This window comes from Perca flavescens, chromosome 12, assembly GCF_004354835.1.
Source record: "Perca flavescens isolate YP-PL-M2 chromosome 12, PFLA_1.0, whole genome shotgun sequence".
Classification (NCBI taxonomy): Eukaryota; Metazoa; Chordata; class Actinopteri; order Perciformes; family Percidae; genus Perca; species Perca flavescens.
The window spans coordinates 11,506,801-11,532,667 of record NC_041342.1 but is presented as its reverse complement, the minus strand read 5'-3'; the positions used below and the strand labels follow the sequence as shown (position 1 = coordinate 11,532,667).

The 25,867-nt window shown below is 41.4% G+C and overlaps 1 protein-coding gene across 2 annotated transcripts; it reads right to left on the bottom strand.

Moving 5' to 3' along the window:
• Positions 1 to 30: 30 nt before the first annotated feature.
• Positions 31 to 24,475, bottom strand: scinlb (scinderin like b). Of its 2 annotated transcripts, none has more exons than XM_028593666.1 (17): positions 24,285 to 24,475; positions 20,583 to 20,770; positions 17,502 to 17,656; positions 14,050 to 14,211; positions 11,663 to 11,812; positions 9,838 to 9,936; positions 9,050 to 9,182; positions 8,738 to 8,826; positions 8,374 to 8,589; positions 7,630 to 7,760; positions 7,344 to 7,434; positions 5,273 to 5,443; positions 4,541 to 4,715; positions 2,781 to 2,896; positions 2,548 to 2,625; positions 2,058 to 2,118; positions 31 to 882 (listed from the first exon to the last, which is right to left on the bottom strand). In XM_028593666.1, the coding sequence occupies exons 2-17, from the start codon at positions 20,761 to 20,763 to the stop codon at positions 722 to 724; spliced, it is 2,169 nt and encodes a 722-aa protein (XP_028449467.1). In that variant the 5' UTR covers positions 20,764 to 20,770; positions 24,285 to 24,475; the 3' UTR covers positions 31 to 721. The 2 variants fall into 2 exon arrangements, with proteins under 2 accessions (XP_028449467.1, XP_028449469.1); XM_028593668.1 differs by having other exon boundaries at positions 9,847 to 9,936.
• Between the last annotated feature and the right edge of the window lie 1,392 nt (positions 24,476 to 25,867).

The window sequence follows — 25,867 nt, the reverse complement described above, 5'->3', positions numbered from 1 at the left end:
GCCTTGAAAATGTTCAAACAGAAAACACAGTTTGAAGTACTGGAAGTTTTATTTAAAAGCCATCCATGTGAGCATTTTAGGGTCAAGTAATAAAGACAATAGGCACACGTACATACAGCTGTAAGCCTTTTAAAATTCACAAGCACAGAATATGATAGAAAAAAAATAATGCATGTAATAAAATGCAGCATGCAACTTCTAAGAACCACATTCCCAACGATAAAACTCAACACATGTGGACACCGCGTAGTTATAGAGTAAACTGTTTCTGTCTGACATACTATTTTGGAAAAAAAAGACTGAAGACAGGCAGCGAGGAAAGCATGACGGTGTCTTCTGAACTGAAAGAGAGCAGAGAGAAACAGAGGATATCTCCATGTGTGTGAAATGGCTTCTATTCCTATTTCCTGTACGTATGAGGGGCTTAGATAAAGACGTGAAGGCGACAAGCCGTTGGATGCAACAGATCAATAAACCACTTCTATCAAATTAAGATAATGTTGCTACAGGAAGTCATTTGACTACTGATGTGATGAATTCTTTTTATGAAGTCCGATGCGCTGCATTGTGACCAAGGCATAGAGGCAGCCCTTCAACCTGATAACAGTGATAACATTGGTTTTGGCACTTAGGGATTGGAATTAAGATAAACAAAATGGCAATAGCAGTTGCTGGACAGGTAAAGGAGTCAGACTGGTAGGAAGAGCCTTTAGTTTTGTGTTCAGAAACGAGCACGGATTTTGTCCAATGGACACCCATCCCACATATTGGAATCCCAGGCCTGGAACCAGCCAGTGAAAGTTGGAGGCTCTGCTCCCTGTTTGATGGTGGTGATGGGCAGTCCTTTGCGGCCAGACGGGTCGGAGTCCACATAGTCTTTTGCTGCATGACAAGAAGTAGATAGAGAAAGGGGTATATAGAAAGACAGACACAGAGACAGGAGACAGAAAGTGAAAATATGTTTAACCCTTATGTTGTCCTTGGGTCAAATTTGACCCATTTTCCAAGTTTTTTATATCAGAAATATGTGTTTCTTACAACTAAATTGCCTAAAAATGCATGTTGTATGGAAGCCATACAACATTCTTCGCAGGTAAAATGAATGATTATTATTATTTATTCAATTTCATAGCATTTGTAAAATATTTTTAAATGTTTTTAAAACAGTATCCTGACTAAACTTTGATATAAACCAGTCTATGATTCACTAAATATCCTCTGATCTTAACTATTAGTCATCATAATTTCTGCTATTTTTAATAAAAAAAATTGGTATAATGTCATTTAAATTAGGTTTATTGACTATGAATAAAAGAAAGCATTTAAAAGAGTTACAAAATCATCAAAAATAGCCACAAAAATGACAGGAAAAGCGCCAAAAAAAGTTAATTTTGAATTTTGACCTGGAAGAACAACAAGTTAATGGTCGACAGGAAGACAATACCAGGGTTATAAAAAAAAAAAAAATGTAACGGCATCATTTTGCAGACAACCTACCGGAAAATTATACCTGCATTTTTTTTTTTTTTTTTTTTTGCCCACTTGGTTTTAAAGAAAACTGACATATTACCACCTTGTAAGCTCATATGGCGAACATGTGAAAACAGTTGGCCATTTAAATATCCAGTAGATACAGAGTAACAGTATCATTAATTTGGAGTTGTGTTTCTGGGCAAATGCAAGTCCAATATTCACTCTCCTTTTAGCTCTAAATAAATGAAATATAAGTATCTGGCTCTGCGGGGAACTGCAGAGTGGGGTGATTATTTTCGGTGAGTTTGTCACAATGATAATGTTGCTACAGGAGTCATTTGACTCCTGATGCCTACTTTACAGGTTTGACAGACCCACAGTAGTGTCCTGAATCGTGGCACTCCGCTCCACAGTGTGAAATGATTATTTAAGAAAACCTACAAGGCGCATTTTCTCAACAAATTTGAAAACTTGAAATACTTTCGTTAAACCCAATAGCCATGACTTTATAGTGCTTTCTTGCAGCAAGTATCTGAATAAAGACAGTATGATCTGTTTGGTGTTAGGGTTTTCGTGCAACAAACCTAATTTGGGAGCCCCAGTCTTTTCCTCTGCATTAGCTTCGTTGCCAACCCAAAGGAAGATCTGCAGAGAGGAGAAACACACTCAGTCACTCAAATAGTCCCTGGCTCTTAAATGGTGGAACGAGCTTCCCATTGATATCAGGAAAGCTGAAAGTCGACACATCTTCCACCACATCTCTTCCGACTGCACCTTGGCTAAGAAGATTGATGGTTATATAAAACGAAATGCACTTTGTAGTTGGCTCATTTGAAGCTAATGTACTCCTATGTGATTCTTGCTGTTGGGAGTTTGTGCCTTCATGGTTGAATGCACCTATTGGAAGTCACTTTGGATAAAAGCGTCGGCTAAAATGTAATGTATTGTAATGGCAATGCAGAGTTTTAAGAGTATGCCTGCCTCTATTTAGTCTCTGGAGTCTCTGAATTCTATAAGTACATTTCACACATTAAAAAATGTTTCTGCAAGCTCTAATGAGAATGCTCTTCTTACCTGGTCCCAGGTATCTAGGAGCATGACATCATCAGTGGCCAGGTCTGACTGAGTGAAGTCCCCTGGTACTTCTTCAACCTGTTAAGACAAAACAGAAGAAAACTCAGACTGACTGTGTGGATTTGTGAGTGTTAACGGTTTGATATTACATTATATTAACATAGCTGCTACATCTGAAGCATATAAGCCTTAACAACAAAAACAAATTGTACTCCTATGTCACTGTGACTTACAATAAGTCTTCCAGTTTTGTTGGAGCAGCCAAACAGACGTGGGGGATGGGCCACGCTCTGCAGACTCTTGGAGGTCTGATATTCCTTTTTACCGCCAAGAGCAGACCAGAAATCACCTGGGAGAGAAGAAAACACAACGTCCATCAGCTCCAAGTAGTTTGTCCCATATTTTGTGCTTTTGTTTGTTTGAACGGGAAGTGAATTAAGTCCTCCACAAAAGCATGATGCCGCTGTTCTTTGGGCCAGTCAGTGACGAGATGCATCAAGATTTCAAGTTGAATCAAAACCAGACCAGAAACCCAGCAGTTATGGTTTATCAATTCGATCAGGCATTGGGCCTATAACTTTGTGCTCCATCTGCATGGCAACATACAGCATGTAGCAATAAGACGTGACTGTGTAGCAGTCACGGCCTTTTATTTTTAGCTTTTAAAGTCACAATTAGTGTCATTTTTTAAACAACATAACAGAGTTGAGCTGCTTTTAATCCTCAAAGTTCTGTCACAATTAGACCAATGACTTAGATAAAGTACAACTAATTACAAATAACTTTTGGCTTTGAACTACTGCACAGCCATTAGGCTAGTCTATATCCACGAGTTTTCTGATGCACGACTAAAACAACTTTTGAATGTACACATGTTCCACCAAAACAAGTTCCTTCCCGAGGCTATTTTGCAGCGGCACAGTTGCTCCGTCCGGCGCTTAGCACCGCCCAAGACTATTGTGATCGGTTGAAAGAAATGCCAATAAACCACAGCACGTTTTTTTCCATCCCGGAACGCTGTGTGGACTAGCCAGACCTTCCTCCACAGCGCTGTGGAGGAAGGTCTGGAAAAGCGAGACTACCATTAGGCTAAGGAGTATAGTTACACCGAGTGATGATGCATCCTGCCTCCATAATTGTCAAAACCAGACCAGCGTTGTCAAAGATATCCCATAAAATATGGTCCCAGGGCAGATGAATAATCCGCCAGTTTATTTTCATGGGGCTAAGTGTTAGAAAAGTTATGCTTACTATAGTCTTTGCTTCATTTTAGTGTTAAACTATTTGAATAAGAAACTGTGTATCCATTTCTGTTTCTCATGTGATAATCATGATTATCTGTGGGCAGGGCATGCGGAGGAGACGTCAAGCCTGACCAGTGTTAAGAAAGTTTCTCTTTTTCTGTATCATTACTCCCTTTTTCCTATAAAAAGCTACTGTTAAAGACTATCGACATTCATTCGCTGTACTTATGTTGCAGTGCTGTAAACTGACTATACTTGCTGCAAGTAAACACTTTTAAGAGAACTTCAGTGATTTTGTCCATTCTTTGATAAATAATTATTAGTATTAAAGTATAGTATATAGTAGTAGTATAATGTGTAGTTTCTGTCGCCCCCATGAGGAATTAATGACAACAACACTGTCGGAGGATCCACATGACGCAAGCCTTCGGTGAGGTAATTCTTTTTGTAATTTTTATGTCCTCTTTGTCTCCAAACCCGAACGCTGCTGTTGTCCTTTCTCAGCGGTGACGTAAAACGCATCACTCAAGCTTTTGTGTGCGCAAAAGTCGCCCGACTACACAATTTTTCAAACATAGCCATACTGAGAAACACAGAGAGAGTTTTGTGGAGGTGATGGGCTTAATTAGCTTTGTATAAAGTCATTTCACAATAGCGTGAATTTATAAAATATAGAATAGTTGCGCAATATAGCTTTAAGTAACAACCTTTTATTACATACAGCATATTGGTCCTCAGGGGACACTCACCTGGCTCTTTGCCCTCTGACACTTGGGTGGCACTGCCACCCAGGAAGTCCACCACATGCTTGGAAGCCCCCATCTCCTCATCACTGGCACCCACTCCCCGCCACACAAACAAGGCCTTCGGGGTCTTCAGCACAAACACGTCGTTGGTGTTCAGTGTGGAAGCAGAGACCTCGACCTGGGGGGGACACATGTAGATAGGTAAGAGGGGAAATCAAGGATGACAACTAGGGCTGGGTATCGTTTATAAAATGTTGATGCCGGTACCGATGCCAATGTGGTAACTGCGATACCGGTTCCTAAACAATACTTTTTTTCGATACCAATATTATAAAAAAAAAGAAATTACAACATTAAATTGTAATTTCCCCACTGGGGATCAATAAACAGTATAATCATAGAAATTATTATAACTATTACACATTCATTTTTCAGCTCCTACTACGTGAGCCTGTCTCTGTGCGTGCCATAGAGCTTTTCCTGACTGCCTCTACGCCGTGAAATGTTAGAAAGCCAATCACAAATATAATATAAGATTATATAAAATCTTGGTAGAAGCATGCTGCACTGACGCTGATGAGATACTCCTTAGGTATTTAAATTGGATATTGAATGACAAGGCTTTTTGTTGATACTCGATACTTTAGAGGCCATTCGGTCGGTGCCTAAAAAAGTATTGAATTCAGTACCCAGCCCTAGTGACAACACAGGCCCACGTGCTGGCACACGGCTCACCTCCACAGCCCGGGTAGCGCGTGCAGAGCTCTGCCGGATGTGGAAGAGGCGAGTGCTGGCGCCCTGCGACTGTCCACCTTTGCGTGACGTTCCTCCCCTGTGGATGATCATGGGTTTGCCCTGGAACAGGCTCATCAGGTGGGAAGGCTCCTGGCCCTGAGTCACTCTCACCTGCAGTATGGATCAAGGCATTTTAAAAAAAACGTCAACATGAAAGTTGGTGGCTATTCTAGCTTACATACATACAAGTGACAAAATAAAATATTGTATGTCACCATATCCAGTAATATCAACAGTACATATGTCTAATTAACAGGCATATATGAAGATGTATAGGACCATGCTAATATGTTTACAAATGTTGTAGACTTTACATTGTTTTTACTTTACTTCATACTTTTATTGATGTTAACACATCAAGTTTGAATACTTTTCTTACAGAATCATATAACAGAATCTGATGGATGAAGTACATTTCATTTGTAGTAAATGGGCTAAAACATACAAAACCGCCTGTAGGGTGTTTTAAAGAAAGCATGTATATAAAATAATGCCCGAAACAGTTCAGTGTCATCATTATTAGTCACTGACCGAGGTTGAATTTTTCCCCTTTGTGTTGATGCAACAATCAAATAAATGAGACTCTTTCTTAAGTAACTCCAGGCATGAGTTGAAGCTTCACATTTAATTAGGTGAAGAGGCAGAACTTGTTGGCCAACTCTGGCCATGACTGTAAATCCTGAAGTTATTAAGTGGTATGTGTAAGGAAGTTCGGTAGTTTGTGTTGAGTGATATCAAAATATGAACATTACAGTGACACTGCCCTCTGCTGGTTGTCCAAGGATGGGTTTTTTTCGTGGCAGAAGAGTGAAGATATTAATGCAATTTTGGGTTTTAGTCACCTGTACTTAATCCTCTGTAATAATTTAGTTTTTTTTTTTTTAAGATTATTTTTTGGGGGCTTTTTCCCTTTATTATATAGTGACAGTGGATAGACATGAAAGGGGGAAAGAGATGGGGGATGACACGCAGCAAAGGGCAGCAGGTCGGATCCAAACCCGCACCGCTGCAGGACTCAGCCAACATGGGACGAACGCTCTTACTGGGTGAGCTAGAGGCCACCCCAATAATTTTGTTTAATAGATTTAAGAAGCTGAACCCCCTTTAGCACTGTCTCTATTAAACTCATCCTTTAGAGAAAGGGTCTTCAACAGGGGGTCCGGGATCCCTAGGGGGTCCTCAGAGTAAATGCAGGGGGGCCTCCAAATTATTGTTAAGTTTTTCATTTTTTTCAAAAATTAAAAAGTCCTAACATGAATCCAACATATTATTAGCAAATATGAATCCCAACTGATAATAGGCATACTGAACTATAGGCGAGGTAGTCACTAAGGTAGCCATCAACAGATACAGTTAATTTTAAGGATTCCCTTTGCCACATGTATTTTTAACATTAAAACATGATTTATAAAATCATGCAAACAATTATTAGACTATTTTATTAGCCTATGCAAACAAAGGCTTTAGGCCGCCCTACATGTTATTGTAGGCCCAGTTTAATATGCAACTTCATTTTCTACGTAGCAGGGGGTCCCTGTTCCATCTCTCTTTCAGTTAGGGGGTCCTTGGCTTAAAAAACGTTGAAGATCCCTGCTTTACAGCACCCAAGACAAACAGCTTTGTACAAGTTATGTACAGAGTTTTTATCAATAAGAAGGTAGACGCTTCATGTTATTGTCAAAGTTTCAGGTTAGTTCTCAATTTTGACACCTAAGCTGTAACTTCTTACTCAACTTATTTCCACAATCCTCTTGTCGTATTCAGAAAACAACTGGAGCTTTGTCTATTCAAGTCAGCTTCTAGGAAAAAAATAACTCCTAACATAATTACTTCTTACACTAAATGCATTCATTTTTAACTATCCCTTTAATAATCCCTGAGTCACAGTCTGTTGGTCAAGTCTGGTGTTTATTTTGTCAAATATTTGGGATAACGAAGGGACCGTACAGCGTCTGAACTTGCACCTACGTGCGACGGAAAGGTGGCCGTTGTGTCAGCGTCAAGCACTAACCTGAACTGGGGATCCTCCCATTGAGTCATCCAGCTTCACTGTGAGGAATGCCGACGCTGCCAGTTCATCCTGTGTGCACTTTAGCCCCTGCCTAACACAGTAACACACACACACACACACACACACACAGTCTGAAGGGTTTTTCGAAGAATTCTCCTGGGTGTGTCTGAGTGTGACTGGGTGTGGTGGTGTAATGTGTGTACACGCTCACAGTATGTTAGTATATTCATACTGCATTACACAAATTGCACAGTACATATGTGTTTGCATGTTTGTTGTTACCCACCAGGTGTAAATGATGTGTTGCTCGCGGGCTCCCTGTCTGTAGCTGTAGAGGATGATGTAACAGTCTCCGCCGTAGAACTGACCGTAGGAGGAGGGATCCACGGGCACCATTTCAACCTCAACACGCCAAATCTGAAAGCCAGCACCACAACCTGTTTTTCCCCACACTTACCACACCGTTTTATCTGGCTCTCTTTTAACACACTTATAACAGACAACATCACATCACTCCTATCTTAGCTCCACTTCCCTGGCTCCCTGTCAGTTCAAGAATTGATTTCAGATTTTACTGATCCATTTTACTGTAGCCCCAGACTACATCCTAGAAATGCTGACCCAATGCTGAGCCTATTCACAGCCTTGGATCCTCAGGGCGAGGCCCTTTTAACTGTTCCAAAGTTGGGGCTTAAAACCAGAGGCGATCGTCTCTATTAGAGCGCCTCAGCTTTGGAACGACCTGCCCGAGGAGATGAGGCTTGCTGAATCAGTGACTTCTTTTAAATCACTTCTTAAAACACATTTTTATGAACTTGCTTGTATTGTCTTTTTCATTGTCTTTTTTACCCTATCACCTGTTCATTTTGTTTATTGAATTGTCATTTTTTTCTGTACTTTAAATGTGTCCCATCTTCTATTTTCACTAATATCATGATGTGTATATATGTGTATGTGTAGCACTTTGTAAACCATTGTTTTTAAAAGTGCTATACATAAAAAGTTATTATTATTATTATTATTATTATACCTTGACTTTGCCCTTGCCATCATCCACCATGCCGTGCTGGGCTGCCATGGCCTTGTTGGAGTGCAGGGTGGAGGCATCGAAGGGCACCTGCGCCACTTTGGCTATGTGGCCGATGGTGAAAGCCTTACTGGGGCCGGTTGTCTGGTCTTTGTCTCTCCAGTTACTGAAGAACTGCTTAAACATAGTCGGTTCAGCTCCTGCAGGAAGTACCTGGATCTGTAAGGGAAATCGGTCAGAGAGGACATTTTTAATTACCTGCATTGTTGACTTGGCATTATATGTGAGGACTTCCTTTAAATCATCGCACAACAGAGGAAAGTCTCCACTAATTATTTGAAACCAAGATGCTGCTTTTCAGCGTTACCTGTGTCTTGGCGGAGTATCCCTTGTCTTTGATGAACTGCTGACCTGTTGCCATGGCTGCTTTACGCTCTGCCGCGTTGGCCTTGGGACCTGGTCGGAGTCAGATAAGACATGACATGGTGAGAAGGCCATAATTCTCAAGAACACGGTGCAATTTGACTCTCCCTTGTGCTTAACTGCCTAGTGTCTACTATTTTATAAAATAGCATGTTTAGAATGTCTGCAGGAGAAACAGCGGTAAAGACGGCAAGGAAAGCTAAATGCTAATGCTCTTTTTCCTGCCGCGTTCTTGAGTCTGTAAAGCTGTCGGCACCTTTCCAGACAAAGATGTTGTTGTCCACCCCGTTGTCCACGATGTAGCACTCCTCTGGGGACAACATGGCCTGTTTGAAGGGACTGGCCTCAGCCACGACTGACACCTTTATCGAGCCAGAGGCATCAGAGATCTGCGAAGCACAGGGACAGCATCAGCTACCAGCTACGTTCAAGAAACCTTTTATTATTTGTCACATACAATCGTACAGTACAATGTAGTGAAATTCAATCTCTGCATTTAACCCATCCTAAGCATTAGGACAGCCACACACAGTAGCTGCGTCCGGGGAGCAACTTGAGGTTCAGTGTCTCGCTCAAGGACACTATTGAGACATGTTCTCAAAGTGCACAGTAAAATGAGGACATGTTTCTTCAGCGTCCTCAAAGCCTCTTCATTTGTAACAATATTCAAACGTATTTAGATTTTTCATATTGTCAAGGTGCCTTTTTGTAATTGCAGAATGGGCCAGTGTAGACTTTATCATATGAGCTACATACATATATTATATTTTATACCATTCTCAAACTTGAGATTTTTAGTCTGATTTTGGAAAGTCATGTTAATCTTTGCAATTCTTTTGGACTGGATCCAGTCTATCAAATCAGTAGCACAAGAATGCAGCACTCTCGTTTTTTTCCACAGTTATCAGGCTATACATTTTTAATCCTGTTTAGTGTAAAATCCCTTTGTAGTTAGGAACTCTTATTTCCCACCCAAAAATCATAGGCACATATTCAGTATATAGAGTATATAAATTCACTGAAATTCTACTGGCGGTTACTTACATCACTCACCATGTAGAGGGCTGCCTTCTTTCTGTTGGAGGTGTCTACCTTATCGTCATCCACAGTGCTGGGAGCAATGTCTGGTTTGGGCCCCAGAGCCTACACAACCAAGTTACAATTTAGCTTTTATACACAGATAAAGACACAGCAGCCTTGATGGTGATTTGTTTTGTAGACTACGTTCTACAGCTTTTCTCAGATTCAAAGAAGATCTTGACGTATATAAAATATATTCTCTCTATCCTCTCTTTCTCTCTCTCTCTCATTAGGCCTCTCTGGAGTTTACCCTCCTCTCGTTGTAAAGGAAGTGTTTAAAATGGCGCCTTGGCGCAGAGTTGGCACATGAGCAGCGCATTACAAAGGGAAGCATTGTGTCCACTTGTTCCCACGCTGACTAATCACACTTATAGCTGCTTCTGCTCACATCTGATCCCCTTTGAGATTCACCAGAAGAGAAGTGTGTGTGTGTATGTGAAATTGTGTGTCACCTCCAGGAGCGATTCTAGGATCAGACCTTTAGGGGGGGCTCAGCCCCTAATGAGAATGTGACACGGATACAGCGCCTTGTAAAAGTGTTAACCACCCCCCCTGCAAAATCAGTAATGTCAGTAGCTGATAATCTAAACCTGACACTTTATAAGTCACAGTAATAACGACCAATTTGACACAATGTTCTAACGTTCAGCAATTTTAGTTGCTGAACGTTTTAATTTAGGTTCTTATCTGCGCCAGGACATTACCAACTTCTTCTCTGGGGACTACCAACGTTAAACTTCACAACTGCGCTCCTGCTCTCCCTCTGACACATCGGATGGAGACCATTGACTGTTAGTATTAATGGACAGAGTATTAATGTGTGATGTCACCCATTGGTTTGTGGAGATCTGCTATGAGTCGTCGAGTTTGCCGTTACGGGCGCAGCCATCTTGGTTGCGGATGTGACTATTTTAGACGAGGCGGAGGAGTGAGGGAGGAGCCATAGACTGTTGGGCTCTATCTGACTGTGATGTTAGCTGAGAGTTGGCAACGCTGTGCTTACACTCTACGTTACACATTTTCGCTGGCAATCTGGATGCAACTGCTGCTGAAAGCTAGCATACATAATTCGAGGTAAGATTTAGCTTTGTTAGGTTTTAAATATATCTTTGTTCCATAGTTATATTACATATAAGACAGGCCGCAGATTGTCAATCACATCATAGCCATGCCCTAAAACATCCCCTGCTTTATCGTCGATTTTAAAATCAACGAGACCATAATTCCAAAAATGAACATCATTCTGTATTGCAGAAGACTTAAAACTAGAGATTGAGACCATAAACTCATTATGAAAATGTTTACTGAGGTAATAAATGAAGTGAGAAGTGGGTCACTTTCTCAAAGACTTCTACAGAAACCAACCTCCTTCTGCAACCACATGTGTCGCCCCCTGCTGGAACTCAGATAGAATGCAGGTTTCGCATTTGCAGCACTTCACCGAACCGGATGCTCTGTCCATTAATATTAACAGTCTATGATAGAGACTCAGCCAAAGGTGGGAGTCTGGCACAACCTCCTCCGATTGGCCAACACCACGTTTCTGTTGACCCTTTCCTTGACTGGGTTACAGGTGCATGGTATCGGAGACAGCCACACAGGATATTAAACCTGTTTCAAGCCCTTTTAACTTGTAATTGTTTGTCCACTGTCACTACAGACAAGTTTGCAAACTCTAACTTGAAGCACTAACATTTATTTGATAAAAAAAAATGTATTATAATTTTTAGGGGGGGCTGAGATGGAATTTGAGCCCCCCTAAAAAGGGTCTAAAATCGCCAATGGTCACCTGTATGATTGCTGCCGGTTCGTCCCCCTCCTCCACCATGTGCACTTTGGCTCTGCCGTTTCTCTCATTATCTCTGATGCCGATGCACACCTCGGCGGCCTTTAGCCTTTCGAAGCGGTTACACTCACTGCCACACCACTGATAGACGTCCTGCAGGAGAGAGAAAGACAGGAAATATTAAAGGTATAATCCTCATGAGACTTGGATTTAAGTCAGCATTTTTTTCTCAACTGCCTAGAACACCTCGTCCACAATCCTGTCAGTGATGTCACTGATTGTGAATGACAGCTCAGTTTTTTTTTCATATGTGCTGCCCGTAGGTGATGCCTCATATGATGCCTGAGAAAGCACAGCCCGCCCAGTGGCTTGTTTGAATTTGGTTGACCAATCACAACTGAGTGAGTCAGCTGATTAATCAGAGCAGACTGGGCTTTTCAAGAAGGCAGGCCAAGAGCTCAGACAGAAGCTGCATCTCATGTCGCTTAAATTGCCTCCTCGAGTACTCCTCTTGCCTCCCTTTATGGGAAATTATGGGAAGAGAGAGGAACCGAGGAAATGATTTTAGCAGGATGAGACGTCCTTTCCAAGAGGGTAAGCTTCACTTCAGAACTCGAGCCATCTATGGCGCCATTTTGTTGCTACCTGGCCATCACCTCCTGTTAGCATTCCGCTGGCCGCCATTTTTTTTTTTTACGTCACTTGACTGCGAATAACTTTACATCTGAAGTGTTTAAAGACTCTATTTGTCCGTTGTTCCAAAGAAACACGACAATGTATAAAAGGCTTCATTACCTTGTACCTCACTTTATGGCTCCGTAGCAGACGTTTTTGTGAAAATATGCTAACGATTGTGTCACATAGTAGAGGAATTACCGTATAGTACAGGATAAGCTTGCAGGCAGTTTGGCTTACATGAGCTGTTTAGGATTAATTACTAATGTTAACTAGCATTTTAGTTAGCAATAATTAGCCTGTGCCCATGTTATCTCCTACACTGTCCGTATCTGTAAGATTGGGAATGATTGAGATTTCTCTTGGCGCAGCTACCAGAAGACTTCCAACTTTCAGACACGTTGCTCACGTCACATTCTCTCAGTTGGAGGCTGCGCAGTAAAGCTGACCATCACCGGAAAAGTGCTTTTAATAGCCTTCATTGGTCTCCGTCCAGAGCAACGGGGTCTGTTGGTCCATTATGTACTGCCTATGGTCCTTTCCTCTGAAGCGTCACATGAATTTGTCAGCTGTATGGGCGGAGTTAGCAACTCCTTCAGCTGCACGGCTTCGGAAGAGATAATTACAAATCCCACTTTGGCCACGCCAAGACCCGCCCTTCAATAGCATTTATTGGCCAGGCGTCCATGAGAACGCACGGTAATGTAACCCCATTTGTTCAGGTCCTATCCCCTGACCAATCGGCTATCCTAACCTTAACCACTCAAGGTGAAATGCCTAACCCCAACCAATCGAGCTGCTTCGTAGGGCGGGTCTTGGCGTGGCCATAGTGAGATTCGTAATTTTGCTTCCGGGAAGGCTGCTCTCGTGTATTCTCAGCTATAGCTCCTCAGTGATCCCTCCTCGATGCTCGCTCCTCCGGGCAGAAATAAGAGCTATGAGATGGCCTTCACCGAGGAGAGACAGAACAAGTCCTGTTTCAGCCGAGGACCGAGGAGTCGAAGAGCTATCAAATAAGAGCAATGAGATGCAGCCAGAGTGTTTCAGGCAGAGCAACAATGGGCATTATGAAATACATCATATGTTTTTTTAAACATCAAAGCATGTAAACCTATTCTTGTAGACCCCAAGAGTACAAAGAGTACAAGACGCTGTAAAGGAGTATAATAGGGGCTCTGTAATAGAAGAGCAAATGGTGTAACTGCAGCCAAAATTATATATGAATAATGAAGGAGAAACTCATTATTTGTCCTCTTTACATCACGGTATGAGCAACTGTGATCTGGTTCATACCGTAGTAGGTAAACGAGTATGGGTTAGGATTATCCCCATTGTTTCCTGTGAATCCCTCATGCTATAGTAGGCAACTAGAATTCAGCACGGGAATTGCAGACTCCACCACTAGCAATGAAAACTACATATGAAAGCTATATAGAGAGGTAATTACAGGATGTAAATACATCAAATGGCTAATGCTGAAAAAATACCATGCCAATGACCATAAAAAGTATCATGTTTGGGCTTGGATTTCATGAACATCTCAAGGATTTTAACTTTAAGAATTATGTCGAGGGCTTTTCAGACCATACACGTTCTGAAATCCATTATTTCTAATGGCTGGCGCTCAAAGTTTGAACACACACACACACACACACACACACACACACACACACACACACACAAACACACACTAAAACAGATAAAACCCAGCTCACCGTGCCCAGGTCGATAATGAAGCAGTCTCCCTTGTTGAAGCTGGCCCAGGACATGTCCACCTCTGTTGCTCTGATGGCCCTCCGACCCTTGATATGCAGCAGGCGCTTCACGCTCATGTCATTGGTCACCACATGATGAAAACCTGAGGCAACGCCCCCTTTCTGTGACCAAAAATAATCATTTCAGTGAGAAAACTTTCCTTAAACCTCAGCTTCATCTGAAATGTGTTCGTAAACACGTTAAAGGAAGCAAACGGCACAAATGTTCCATCAAGTGCACATGTTTTAGGTTACAATCCACCATTTGTTAGACAAATAAACAGTCACAAATGCACTACTGAGAGTTCTAAGGCAGGATGTTACGAGACAGATGATTACATGACACACAGAGCTCAACATTCGCTTCACACTGAGGGTGAATTGAGTTCAACACAACAGCTAATAAAAACCGCATAAGACAAAAGGCTGTGCCAAATAATGAGGTTACCATGTTCTATAAAGCACAGCTAATAAAAAGCCAATAAATCTTATCAAATATGAAAAATGAAACTAACATGATGCCTGGTTCTGGCAAGGAGGATCATGTCTGTTCTGTGCAACAGTGGTGTACCTGGGAGGCGGCATTGTCCCGTAATGTGCCGTCCTTTGTGAAGCCATTAAACAAAACAGGTTTTACAAGGCATGGTAATGAATAACTGCAAATTAGTAACAGACAAACGTGGGAAAGCAATGCAACTGCTTTGATAGTTTAATGTTTCATAGGCTATTTATAGGCTAGGATTAAACACCGTCTGCTACAAATACAAAGAGTAACTCCCTTGTTTTTAAAATGTCTGTTGATGGCCTAGCATTTACCCACAAAGACACAGCGTCTTGTTTGCATCTGGAGGAATGGCTATTTAAGCCTCAGACTGGAAACCACATTTATGCCGTTCATCTTTCTCAAGAGAGAGGAAGTCAAATCTTCCATGGCAACAATGCAGGCTTTGTTTGTTCTAATGGCAGAACTGTTTCCTAACAGTGGTGTTACCAAAACTCGGAATGAGTTAATGAGGTTTAGTTTAGTCTCTTCCCTATTTTCCAGTGTTTGGTCCCCAAAATACTGGACCCCAAAAGTTTAAAGTGCTGTTCGAGAGTTAAGACTTGGTTTTAGGATTAGGGTTAGAATTAGGTTATGGATAGGGTGAGGGTAAGGGTTAAGGTTAGGCATTTAGTTATGATGGTTAAGGTTAGGGTAAGGGGCTAGGGAATGCATTATGTCAATGATGGGTCCCCACAAAGATAGTGCCACAAACCTGTGTGTGTGTGTGTGTGTGTGTGTGTGTGTGTGTGTGTGTGTGTGTGTGTGTGTGTGTGTGTGTGTGTGTGTGTGTGTGTGTGTGTGTGTGTGTGTGTGTGTGTGTGTGTGTGTGTGTGTGTGTGTGTGTGTGTGTGTGCTTGTTAAACTATATTTGTGGGCTCCAAAAACCGGGAGTCCAGTATACTTGTGGGGTCCCAACAGTTTTGTAGGGTCAAAATGCTGGACCCCACAAGTTTAAAGGGCTGTTTTAGGATAGTGCCACAAACCTGTGTGTGTGTGTGTGTGTGTGTGTGTGTGTGTGTGTGTGCGTGCGTGTGTGTGTGTGTGTGAATTGTGTTTCTGCACATATGCAGAGCAGAGTTTCCATCCTCCAACTTTGCAAAAGCAGTAAACAAGACTTTGGGCTAATTAAATCCAACTAGAACCAGAAGGAGGTTTGGTGGTTTTCATGGCAATAGGAAACAGATGGCTGGTTAAAAAGTGGCCTAGCGTGTGTCTTTCAAAATGTCCTCCTTTGAACCGGGTGGTTGCCTTGGTTACAGTCAGTTAGTCCATTCAGGCAGACACACCCTGGCATACTGTACATAGCGAAAGGGGACCGTTGTGTTTCTTTTGAACTTCAGACTCATTAGCTTTGCTGCTTGCCAAAGTTCATTGATGCTGACAATAATTAAACCCTGTAGATATATTTAGGTGAAACAGAGTCCTGAGACAGGTTTTTTTTTTTTTATGTCATCATAACTGTCACTGTTTATGCTGTAAGAAACATACTGTAACCTCTTCGTTGCTAACTTAAAAAACTGAAAACACAATAGCAATTATTTTTGAAGGAGCAGTGTGTAAGCTTTAGGGGGATCTATCGGCAAAAATGAAGTATAACATTCATAATTATGTTTCCATTACTGTACAATCACCTGAAAGTAAGAATAATGGGTTACACTTTACTTGAAGGTATCTACATAAAAGTGACATGACACTGTCAGAAACATGTCATAAACATTATACAGTCCTTCCAGAAAAATGCGGAGTTTTTTTGTGATTGTTGCGGGCAAAAATACTTGATTATGCAACACAAAATGTGATGGAATATGAAGGATAGTTCTGCAATTTTATGCAATGAAATTGTGGGAAATTGCAAAAATTGCGGTTTGATGAAAAAGAGAAAAAAAAGTCATTCCCCCAACACCCTGCTTTTTGATGATGTTCACGTCGCGTAATTACGTCACTTCATAACGTCACTTCATAACGTCACTTCATAACGTCACTTCATAACGTCACTTCATAACGTCACTTCATAACGTCACTTCATAACATCCCCATGGCAACAGGGGAAAATGGCTGCTCTTGTGTGAAGTAAACGCAACATTTTTCAACTTTCTGCTAAGATATATGTGACTTTTTTGCAACGAAAATGTTGGGATTATGAAATCATGCAAGCCCCGCATATTTTGCCCGTAAATCGGCAATTTATGCAGCGAAAGTGCGGCGTATTTGAAAAAATGCGGCCCCTGCATGAATATGCGGACTTTGGCTGATTATGCATTGAATTATGCGTTCGCATAATCGCGTTCTTTTCTGGAGGGACTGATTATAAACAAGTCATAAACGTTTATGGCATAACGCTTCTAACATTAAGTGTCATTTGGTTTTTGTCATGACAAGTTAGGGTTAGGGTTCATGTGTCATGACAGTGTCATGTCACTCTTATGTAGATACCTTTAAGTAAAGGGTTACCGAATAATGTTTTTGTTAGCTTAAAATGAGCCCTTTGTATCTACACAGGGAGGTGTTATTATATATAATCTCTCTGCTTTTCTTGGTTGGACACACCCTTGTCTAACAGCTGAGAGGTCAGGCAAATATTTTCTATAATTGAAGAGTGCGCAATGGTATGAAACAGGGTAGTGAACGTTGTGTGGATGGATGAAATATTATATTATATTTGCATGATTTATGACTTTTGCTAACGTTAGACCTTTACAAAGCTAAAAGCCATGTTTAGCAATAAAGAAAATTTGTTTTGTTAGGGGGTTTGCGAATGTTAGTTGACTTTAGCCTATCCGTGTTCCCAGATCTCACGAGAGTTTGTTGCTGAGACGGACAAGGTCTCGGAACAAAGTCAATTTATGCCCTTTTCCCCCCCTTTCCCCACCTGGTACTTGATTCCTGACTTGAAGTAACCCAGAAAGGTGTTGGATTCGCAGTTCTGCAATTCCCTGTACTGCACCGGCCCACCGCCCAGGAAGTCATCCAGCTGCGTGGAAAAGATGGCCGCCGCTCCACTCTCATCCTGCGAACACTCGTCCCCTGCGGGAAAGAGTCATTTGTAGTGAAACCGTCTTTTCCCCACAAGGATGCTCAAGAGTCGAGTTTCTCACAAAAGCGTTCAGCTCTTTTTACGTTAGCAGAGCAAACAGTAGCACTCAAGTTTCTGCAGTGACCTTATGGGACCTCTGAGTCAGAACTAAATGCTTTGAATCACATGATCGAATCAACCACATCTGCACCAGAGCCACTTAGTATCCTGCTATTACTGTCAGATGGCACACAACACGGATAAAAGTCTTCCATGATTCAACATGGCCAACATTGATCACCGACAGGGGGGAATTTATTACAGTCTCCTGTTATTTCTACTTTAACGTCTTCCAGACGACTGCAATGGCAGCGGAGAACTACAAGGGCCGTCTGTGCAACACAAACATGCAGGGGCTGGTCTCTTATGTGGCCTCCAAGAATATTCCAGAAATGAGTCATGATAAGTCTCTTTCATTGTTATGTAACTGGCAATGTACAGAGCATGATAATACTTTGCCTTCAATTTGGGATTTAAAGTTGTCGCTCTGTACAGGCCCGTGGAACTGAGCCTCCATTAATTTCACAAACTGCAATGACTTTTAGAGAATTCATTTTCACAACTTCTACAGCACAGGATGTGTCAGCAGTGAGATCAGATATCTACTCTGATCTATAGTCACTGGAGAACCACAGCTTTAGCGTAGCAACTAGAGATGGTCCGATACCAGTATCGGAAAAGCCTCCTATACCGCCTAAAATGTTAGTATTTGTATCTGAAAGTCCTGGAGTTTATGCACCGATCCGATAACACCTAATTTGGCCCTGATGAAAATCAACTTTAAAGTAGTTTATTTATGTTCTTTTTCCGTTATGACTGACTGTCAAACTGGAGAATAAAAGAAAGTTTGACAGCATTCATTGTTGGCGTTTGTTCATGTTTCACAAAAAAGTTGAACCTGAGTACAACAAAGATAGAACTCATTTCACATCCAGACAGATAGATAGTAGTATACAGCTGTTAAAACATAATAAAATAACTCACTGGTATCGAATCAGTACTCGGTTTCGGGCCGATACTCAAGTTCAGGTGTCGGAATTGGTATCGGGAAGCAAAAAATGGTATCGGACCATTTCTAGTAGCAACCACAAAAGAAAGTTTCCTTCACTCTGTTTGTCTCATAATCCCTACAGCTTTTTAGTGCGTCTGTATCAAAATGCATGGTTAGGTTAGGTTAGGTTACTTTATTGGTACCCGTAGGTAAACTAGTTTTACAGTCTAAGAGGCAGGACATCCTTAAAACTTTCTAGACCACAACATAACATATAAAAACAGGTAGTAAAACATAAAAGAAGAAAAAAGAGGAATAGAAAACAGTACATGACATGACCAAAGTGCTTGTGCGTTTTGTAAAAATAATTTTACCGTTTGTTTAACAGAGCGATTGCTGCTTTTAAATCTTGTAGTTCTGTAACCAAGAACTTTTAACCTCCGTCCAGACAAAGATAATAGGTTATGGATAGGTCATGTATGCGCATGCACCGCATGTTTATCAGCTTTAGACGTAGTTCCTTTTTGAAATTGTTAATATTTGACTTCAGTTTGTGACTGACTTCAACAAGGAAGTGAATACAATACTGTACTTTTTACCCACTTCAAGATCTAAGACTTATTACTACTAATGTTGCAATGTAAACAATAGGAATTGCTTTAGTGAGATCACAATAAAACAATAAAATAAAACAATAAAAACTTTGCATAAAATAACAGAATGACAGGAGATGAAATACAAGCGATAGCATTTTGGGTCCCAGTAAAATGGCTTCTGCTACCAATTGTGTTCTGAAGCTTGACTATTTCTCATAAATACTGTTCCTGTTTTGAAAACGGCATGACAAGGTCCTTTTTATAAAGCTAGATAAACAGGATGTTGTTCAGAAAGATAATACCTAATATTTGACATTCTAAGCAGCTAAAAATGGGATTATCAACACGTTGCCCCGTACTGAGGCGCACAATATGTGCCCATGTCACTGGTGGAATGTACCTAAGTACATTTACTCAAGTACTGTACTTCAGTACAAATGTTGAGGTACTTGTACTTTACTTGAGTCTTTTCATGCCATTTTCTACTTCTGCTCCGCTACATTTCAGCGAGAAATATTGTTCCTTTTACTCGACGACAGCTTTAGTTAGTAGTTACTTTACAAATCAAGACTTTAGCACACAAAACACGTGTAGTTTATAAAATATGATGTTTAATTATAAATTAAAGCAACACTAAAGCACTTTTCCGCTTCGGTCCCCATACAGGTTGGAAGCGGAATTGTCTATTACCGCTGTCGTAATGTCTCATTATGTCTCATTCGAACTACAGATCCGCTACCTGATCTGGCAAACTTGCATAGTGCGTTTAGAGCCAATAGAGGGTCGCAAAGCGAATGCAGAAGTGCAGTTCACCCTGTTACGAGTTGATGAAACACTGAAACGATTTTGGAAAACTTTATTTTAAGGTACATTATTTTGGTGCAAGTTTGCCAGATCGGGTAGCAGATCTGTAGTTCGTGTGAGACATAAGAATAATGGTAATGGTAACGGTAATGGACAATTCCGCTTCCAACCTTTAGGGGGACCGAAGAGGAAAAGTGCTTTGGTTTTTGCTTTAAACTACCCACCAATATACAGGCCTACGAGTCCTGCTGAAATGATTAGACAATTAATTACTAAAATGTGAGGGGATTTCTGCATCGAGTACTTTTACTTTTAATACTTAAAGTACATTTTCCTGATGATACTTTCATAATTTGACTTAAGTGACATTTTCAATGCAGGATTTTTACTTGCAACAGAGTATGTTTACTGTGGTTGTGTAAAAAGTAGTCCTTCTACTTAAGTAAAGGATCTGAGAACTTGTTCCGCCACTGGGCCGTGTCTTACCCAGCCACATGTGTATGTTGTATGAAGGAGCTGGCGTAGTGAAGAGCAGCACGTAGGCATCCCCGGTGAAGAAGCTGCCATGCAGGCCCTTAGGAACCGGCTTCAGGTCCATGTTCTCGATACGCCACACCTGCAGCCCCGGCTTCTTCCCTGCATCCACAAACTCCTTATGGGAAACCATGATGGCTCTGAGATGAAGAAATAAGGAGGAAGAGAGTTACTATGGAGATGCAGGAGGCCAGACAAAGACAGGGAAGGATTTTAATAGTTTTGCCTTGCAAAACTTTGCTTCTAAAATCCTGACTCCACCTAAAGACACAGAAGACAGAGACATGCCGCAAACAATATAGGAAGCGTGAGAAAGTTATTTTTGTGGCGTCATCGCTTGTTTCCTGAACGTTATGCTTTTGTAGACGTGTGAATAACAGCTGAGAGAGACTAACCCACAGTGGTTAATAAAAAAAGCATGTGTTGACAGGACTCTTAACATATCTGGCTTTCGCTGTAGTGACTAAACCAGACAAACTAGTTGCTGCTGCTGTTGTCAGTAAATTGTTCACACGCATTGGGTCATTGGGGTGATTTTCTCACATGAATTGCATCTGCCATTTGAATATGACTGAACCTGAATCTAAAACAATCAGATCTCTTCTCCTTATTTAGTTTTCACATACTCTGGAGGATTAAATGGTCTTTTATGAGATGGGGAAATTCTGCAACTTGTTGGGCCAGTGACACCCATTGGGTATTGTCAAAAATCAAGGCCGATTTTCATGAAAACTTTAGAGATACGTTGTTTTCAAGTTGCTTTTGGCCCTTAGCCTCTTGGATCCTGTTCATTTAAAAGTCCAATGTTAATACACGAGTGTCAGAGAGAGACGCTTTTCATAACGTCTTCACTTCTAAAGACAAAGCTTATCAGACCGACGACATTGTCTGAACTAAAGTAGGTTTTTAAATAACTGAAATGCGATTGATGCAGGACCTTTGAACCGCCATCAGTGATGTTTAATCTGTAAATCATACTTCTGCCAATACGAGCGATAACCAGTGCTCACCCAGATATCGACACAGCACGACGTGCACGACGACCTCATTTCTCAATTCCCATATCTTATGTTTATATAGCTGATATGGAGTGAAAACAAAGCTGAATGTTATTGTTTCGCTATACTGCACGACTGCACAGAGCTTCAATGGATGCATCTTGTGAACCGACTGTGGCGCAGTTGAACTCTTCAGTGTCACTGCATCTGGCTTTCGGGGGTCAAAGGACATGACAGGTCATGATGAGAGTGAGAGATTATGCAGACTGACGGTTTCCCCCGATTACACAAGAGCCAGATTACAAGTCGGCGTGGCGGCAGGATTATTGCTGCAGCGAGCCGTCCACCTAACGGCCACTGTGATGACGCACAACACACGCAACGTCCACTTCCTAAACTTGTGTTCACACTCCGTGCTTCACCCCAATGGGATCCACACACTGCACTGCAACTACATCCTACACCTGCTCCTTGTGCATGGCCTGTTATTAACATTTAGTTAGATATTCAAAAATGACACGAATAAATGAATGAAACCTTTATTTGGACCGATTAAAAATAAATAAAAAAGTAACACACTCTAGACCCTAGATTAAGTCAGGCAAGTGGGTGAGACGTGGGAATGACGAGCAGCAAAAGGGCTGCAGGTCAGAACCGAACACGCAGCCACTGCGACAAGGACTGAGCCTCTCTACATGGGGCGCACGCTCAACCAGGTGAGCTAACCAGGTGCCCCCCCACAGACAATTTTAAATAATACAGATATCTAGCTATTAAGAGTAAAACAAGAGCAAAAAAACAAGCACCATTAACTTCAGTGACTTACACTCTCCTTCCTCACTTCTGGACTTAAAGGTGCCGTAGGTAGGATTGCAAAGATCCAGGACTTAGCCAAAAAATTTTAACATCGGCAACTTCTCGGTCTCTCCCCTCTTTCCGCTAAAGCCCAAAACGGTCTCCTAAGCCCCTCCCCCCACAAGGGAGAATGAATGCGTGTGCATGAGCAGTGATTGACACCCCCACCCTGGCCCTGATTGGTGCATCTGAACAGGGAGTGGTGGATTTTTGCAAATCACACTACAGGCTGTAGGTGGTGCCAGAGGAGCTGGATTTTTTTTTTTTTTTTTTTTTTTTATGACCTGCTTCATGTAGTTCTAGTCGAACATAGGGTCAGTTTCAGCAAATATGACAGAAAGTTAATTTTATAAGGCTTACCTACTGCACCTTTAACAATTACAAACATGTGTCTTTTGAACCTTAATTTATTTTCATTTTTTTGAAATACTATATTCATACTTTGTTCGAATGCTATCGCTTTGTTCGTCAAGACCATACCACAAAAGCATCCCACAAATGGAAACACACAAACGTTTGAGATTGGGCCGAGCATATATTGCTGTTCAAATTGAATTCTCCTCTCAAACGTTAACTGGAGACAATCCAAACACAACCACACCTCCTCACCTCCACCACCACCACCACCCTAACCACCTGAGTTGATGGAGTTTGCTCAGCTGTGTGTTCTGTGTGCTGAGAGGCTCTCAGGTTTCAGTGCAGAGAGAAAACACCCACTGGACTTCCTGTAAGAGGCTGATCAATAAATGCTGCATTATTGGACAGAAGGGCCGGGCAACATATCGATATATACCGACATCGATATATGAGACTAGATATGGTCTTCAATTTTGGATATCTGTAATATCGCGATACGACACAAGTGGTGTCTTTTCCTGGTTTTAAAGGCTTCGTTACAGTCAAGTGATGTCATTTTCTGAACTCACCAGACTGTTCTAGCTGTTCTGTTATTTTCCCATTACACTTTAGTCATTAGATCCACACGACTGATGATTATTTATCTAAAATCTTATTGGGTTCATATTTTTGTTAAAGCACCAATTATCAACCCTAATGTCGACATTACACGGTATTTGGTCAAGAATATCACGATGTTTGATTCTCTTCATATCGGGATAAACGCACACACACATATATATGTCTGCTGGGGAGAGCATCCCCAGTGACTGACTTCATCTGATCTGCCGCAGCTGAGGCTGATGGGAAGTTTCTCTTAATCATTTAATAGGAGAAGTGCGTCTTTAAATACTTTTTTTCTTCTTCTTCTTTTTTAAAAGCCACGATTCGTGCATGTCGCTTGCATTTTAGGTAATACTTACACTTTGCACTTTTTCTTTGTATTACATAACATCCGAACTGCTACTTCATGCGCTTCTATCGCTTTCTATCTATTGCCGTTTGTTTTGTTTTTTTTGCGCTCCGTTGCATACACATGATAATAACAGACAATAACGGAGTATTTTCCCCATAATAAGCATGCCATATAAGGCCCGTGTTTCCATTACAAATGGAATGGAAACGCTTTGGCTCGGTTCGGCTGGCTGCTGTGACTCAGGAGAGAGAAATGAACGACTTTTTTTTTTTTTTCCACATCTGGAAAAATCACTTTCAAACTTTACTTGCTAGCGAGACAACAACAAAAAAAAAAAAAACACATCCAATACAATCAGTTACAGCAAAGCGAGCTGTGCAGCCTCGATGTAAGAAAAAGTCTGCACGGCTTACAGTACAAGGCTGGTCAGAGAAATCACAGTCCGGAAAGTCATAAAAGGTGCATTCGTGTCATGTCGACTGAACTCACAGTTTTTTGCAAGATGAATGACTCGGGAGAGATCCGCTGCTGGAGGCTGGAGATGTGGGAATGAGAGAGTAAAAGAGTGAGAGAAAGAGTGAGTGAGTGAGTGAGTGGGGAGAGTCTGTATGGGCTTTAATGTGTAGTAGAGGAGGAGGTAAGAGGAGGAGGAAGAGAAGGAGGAGGAGGAGGGAGTGCTCGGGCTGTTTATGAGTGTGTGTGTGTCTGAGAACAGAGCGCGCTGATTGGTCGACACGAGCTGCAATGATAAAGATGCTTCTATCTGTCAGCCTGTGTTCGAGAGGATTTCCTCAAAGATGGGTCTGTACTGAAGAGGATTTGGGCCACATGTGGAAAAAATGTATTTGAGTTCTGAGTTTTAAAATCAGAATTCTCACTCTAATCTCAGAATTTGGACTTTTTAAACTCAGAACTCAAATTAAATTAGGATTAGGGCCATGTGTGAAAAATTGCATTTGAGCTCTGAGGCCAAAGTCAGAATTCTGAGGAGAAAGTCAGGATTCCGATTTGAATCTCGGAATTCTCAGCGATTAAGTCAAAATTCTGAGAATAAAGTCAGCATTCCGAGTCTGACTTTAAGCTCAGAACTCAAATCAAATGTTCCCGTGTGGCCCTAATCCTCTTCCGTAGACCTCTGTTGTGATTAGGCCTATTTGTGAACACACTTTGCTTTCCCTTTCTGCTTGAACTTGACTCTGTTCTCTTTGTTAGGCTATTTACAGTACTGTGCCGATTATAAAGTGTTCAGATAGGGAGGGACAAAGTCCACGAAGTGTATATAGTTTCTTCATGAAGCAGCAGTTAGATCAACAGAGTGCCCGACTGTTTGGCTCCGGCTCAAAAGCTGAAAAAAATAACAGGGAGGAAAATGTGCCTCCCTTTAATTTCCTGGAATGCAGAGCCAACAGGATTTGAATAAAAAACAAATACAGTGAACAGTAACTACATAGGAAACTAGTTTAGTCTAGATGAATGTGTCAAAAAAAATTGTTTTTTAAACCCAGGGGCGGAGGCTTCTAGGGCTCCAGGCCCGAATGTTGTCTCGAAAGCTTCTTCTTTATTTTCTTAGATTACTTTTTGGGGGCTTTTTCCCCCGAGAGAGATGGGGGACAACACGCAGCAAAGGGCGGCAGGTCACACCCCAGCCCACACAGGGGCGAACGCTCCCACTGGGTGAGCCCGGGGCCGCCCCCTCGAAAGCTCCTTTTAGGGTTTTAAAATAACTTTTTGTCATCTCTGACTGGACCAGCCAATCAATGGAGCAAAGTTCTATTACTGAAGGGAAAGAAATCGCCGTTCAGTCTGTGAACTAAAAACAGGTTTCAAGATTAGTAATGCTATTCACTCCAAATTCCTACCCTAACTTCAGAAAATGTGTGCCTTTTCTTTAGGTGGAAGAAGTGAAAATTAGTCATCCTTAACTTGTTCTACGTGTTCAGCAAGTTCTGGTTACAGAACGATAAAGACAGTTCAAATGAATATAAAAGAGGATGATTATTTTCCCTTGGCAACTATCATGCTTTTCCCAAATAATGTACAGATTTTTTAGGCATTCTGTTATCAAATAGCTT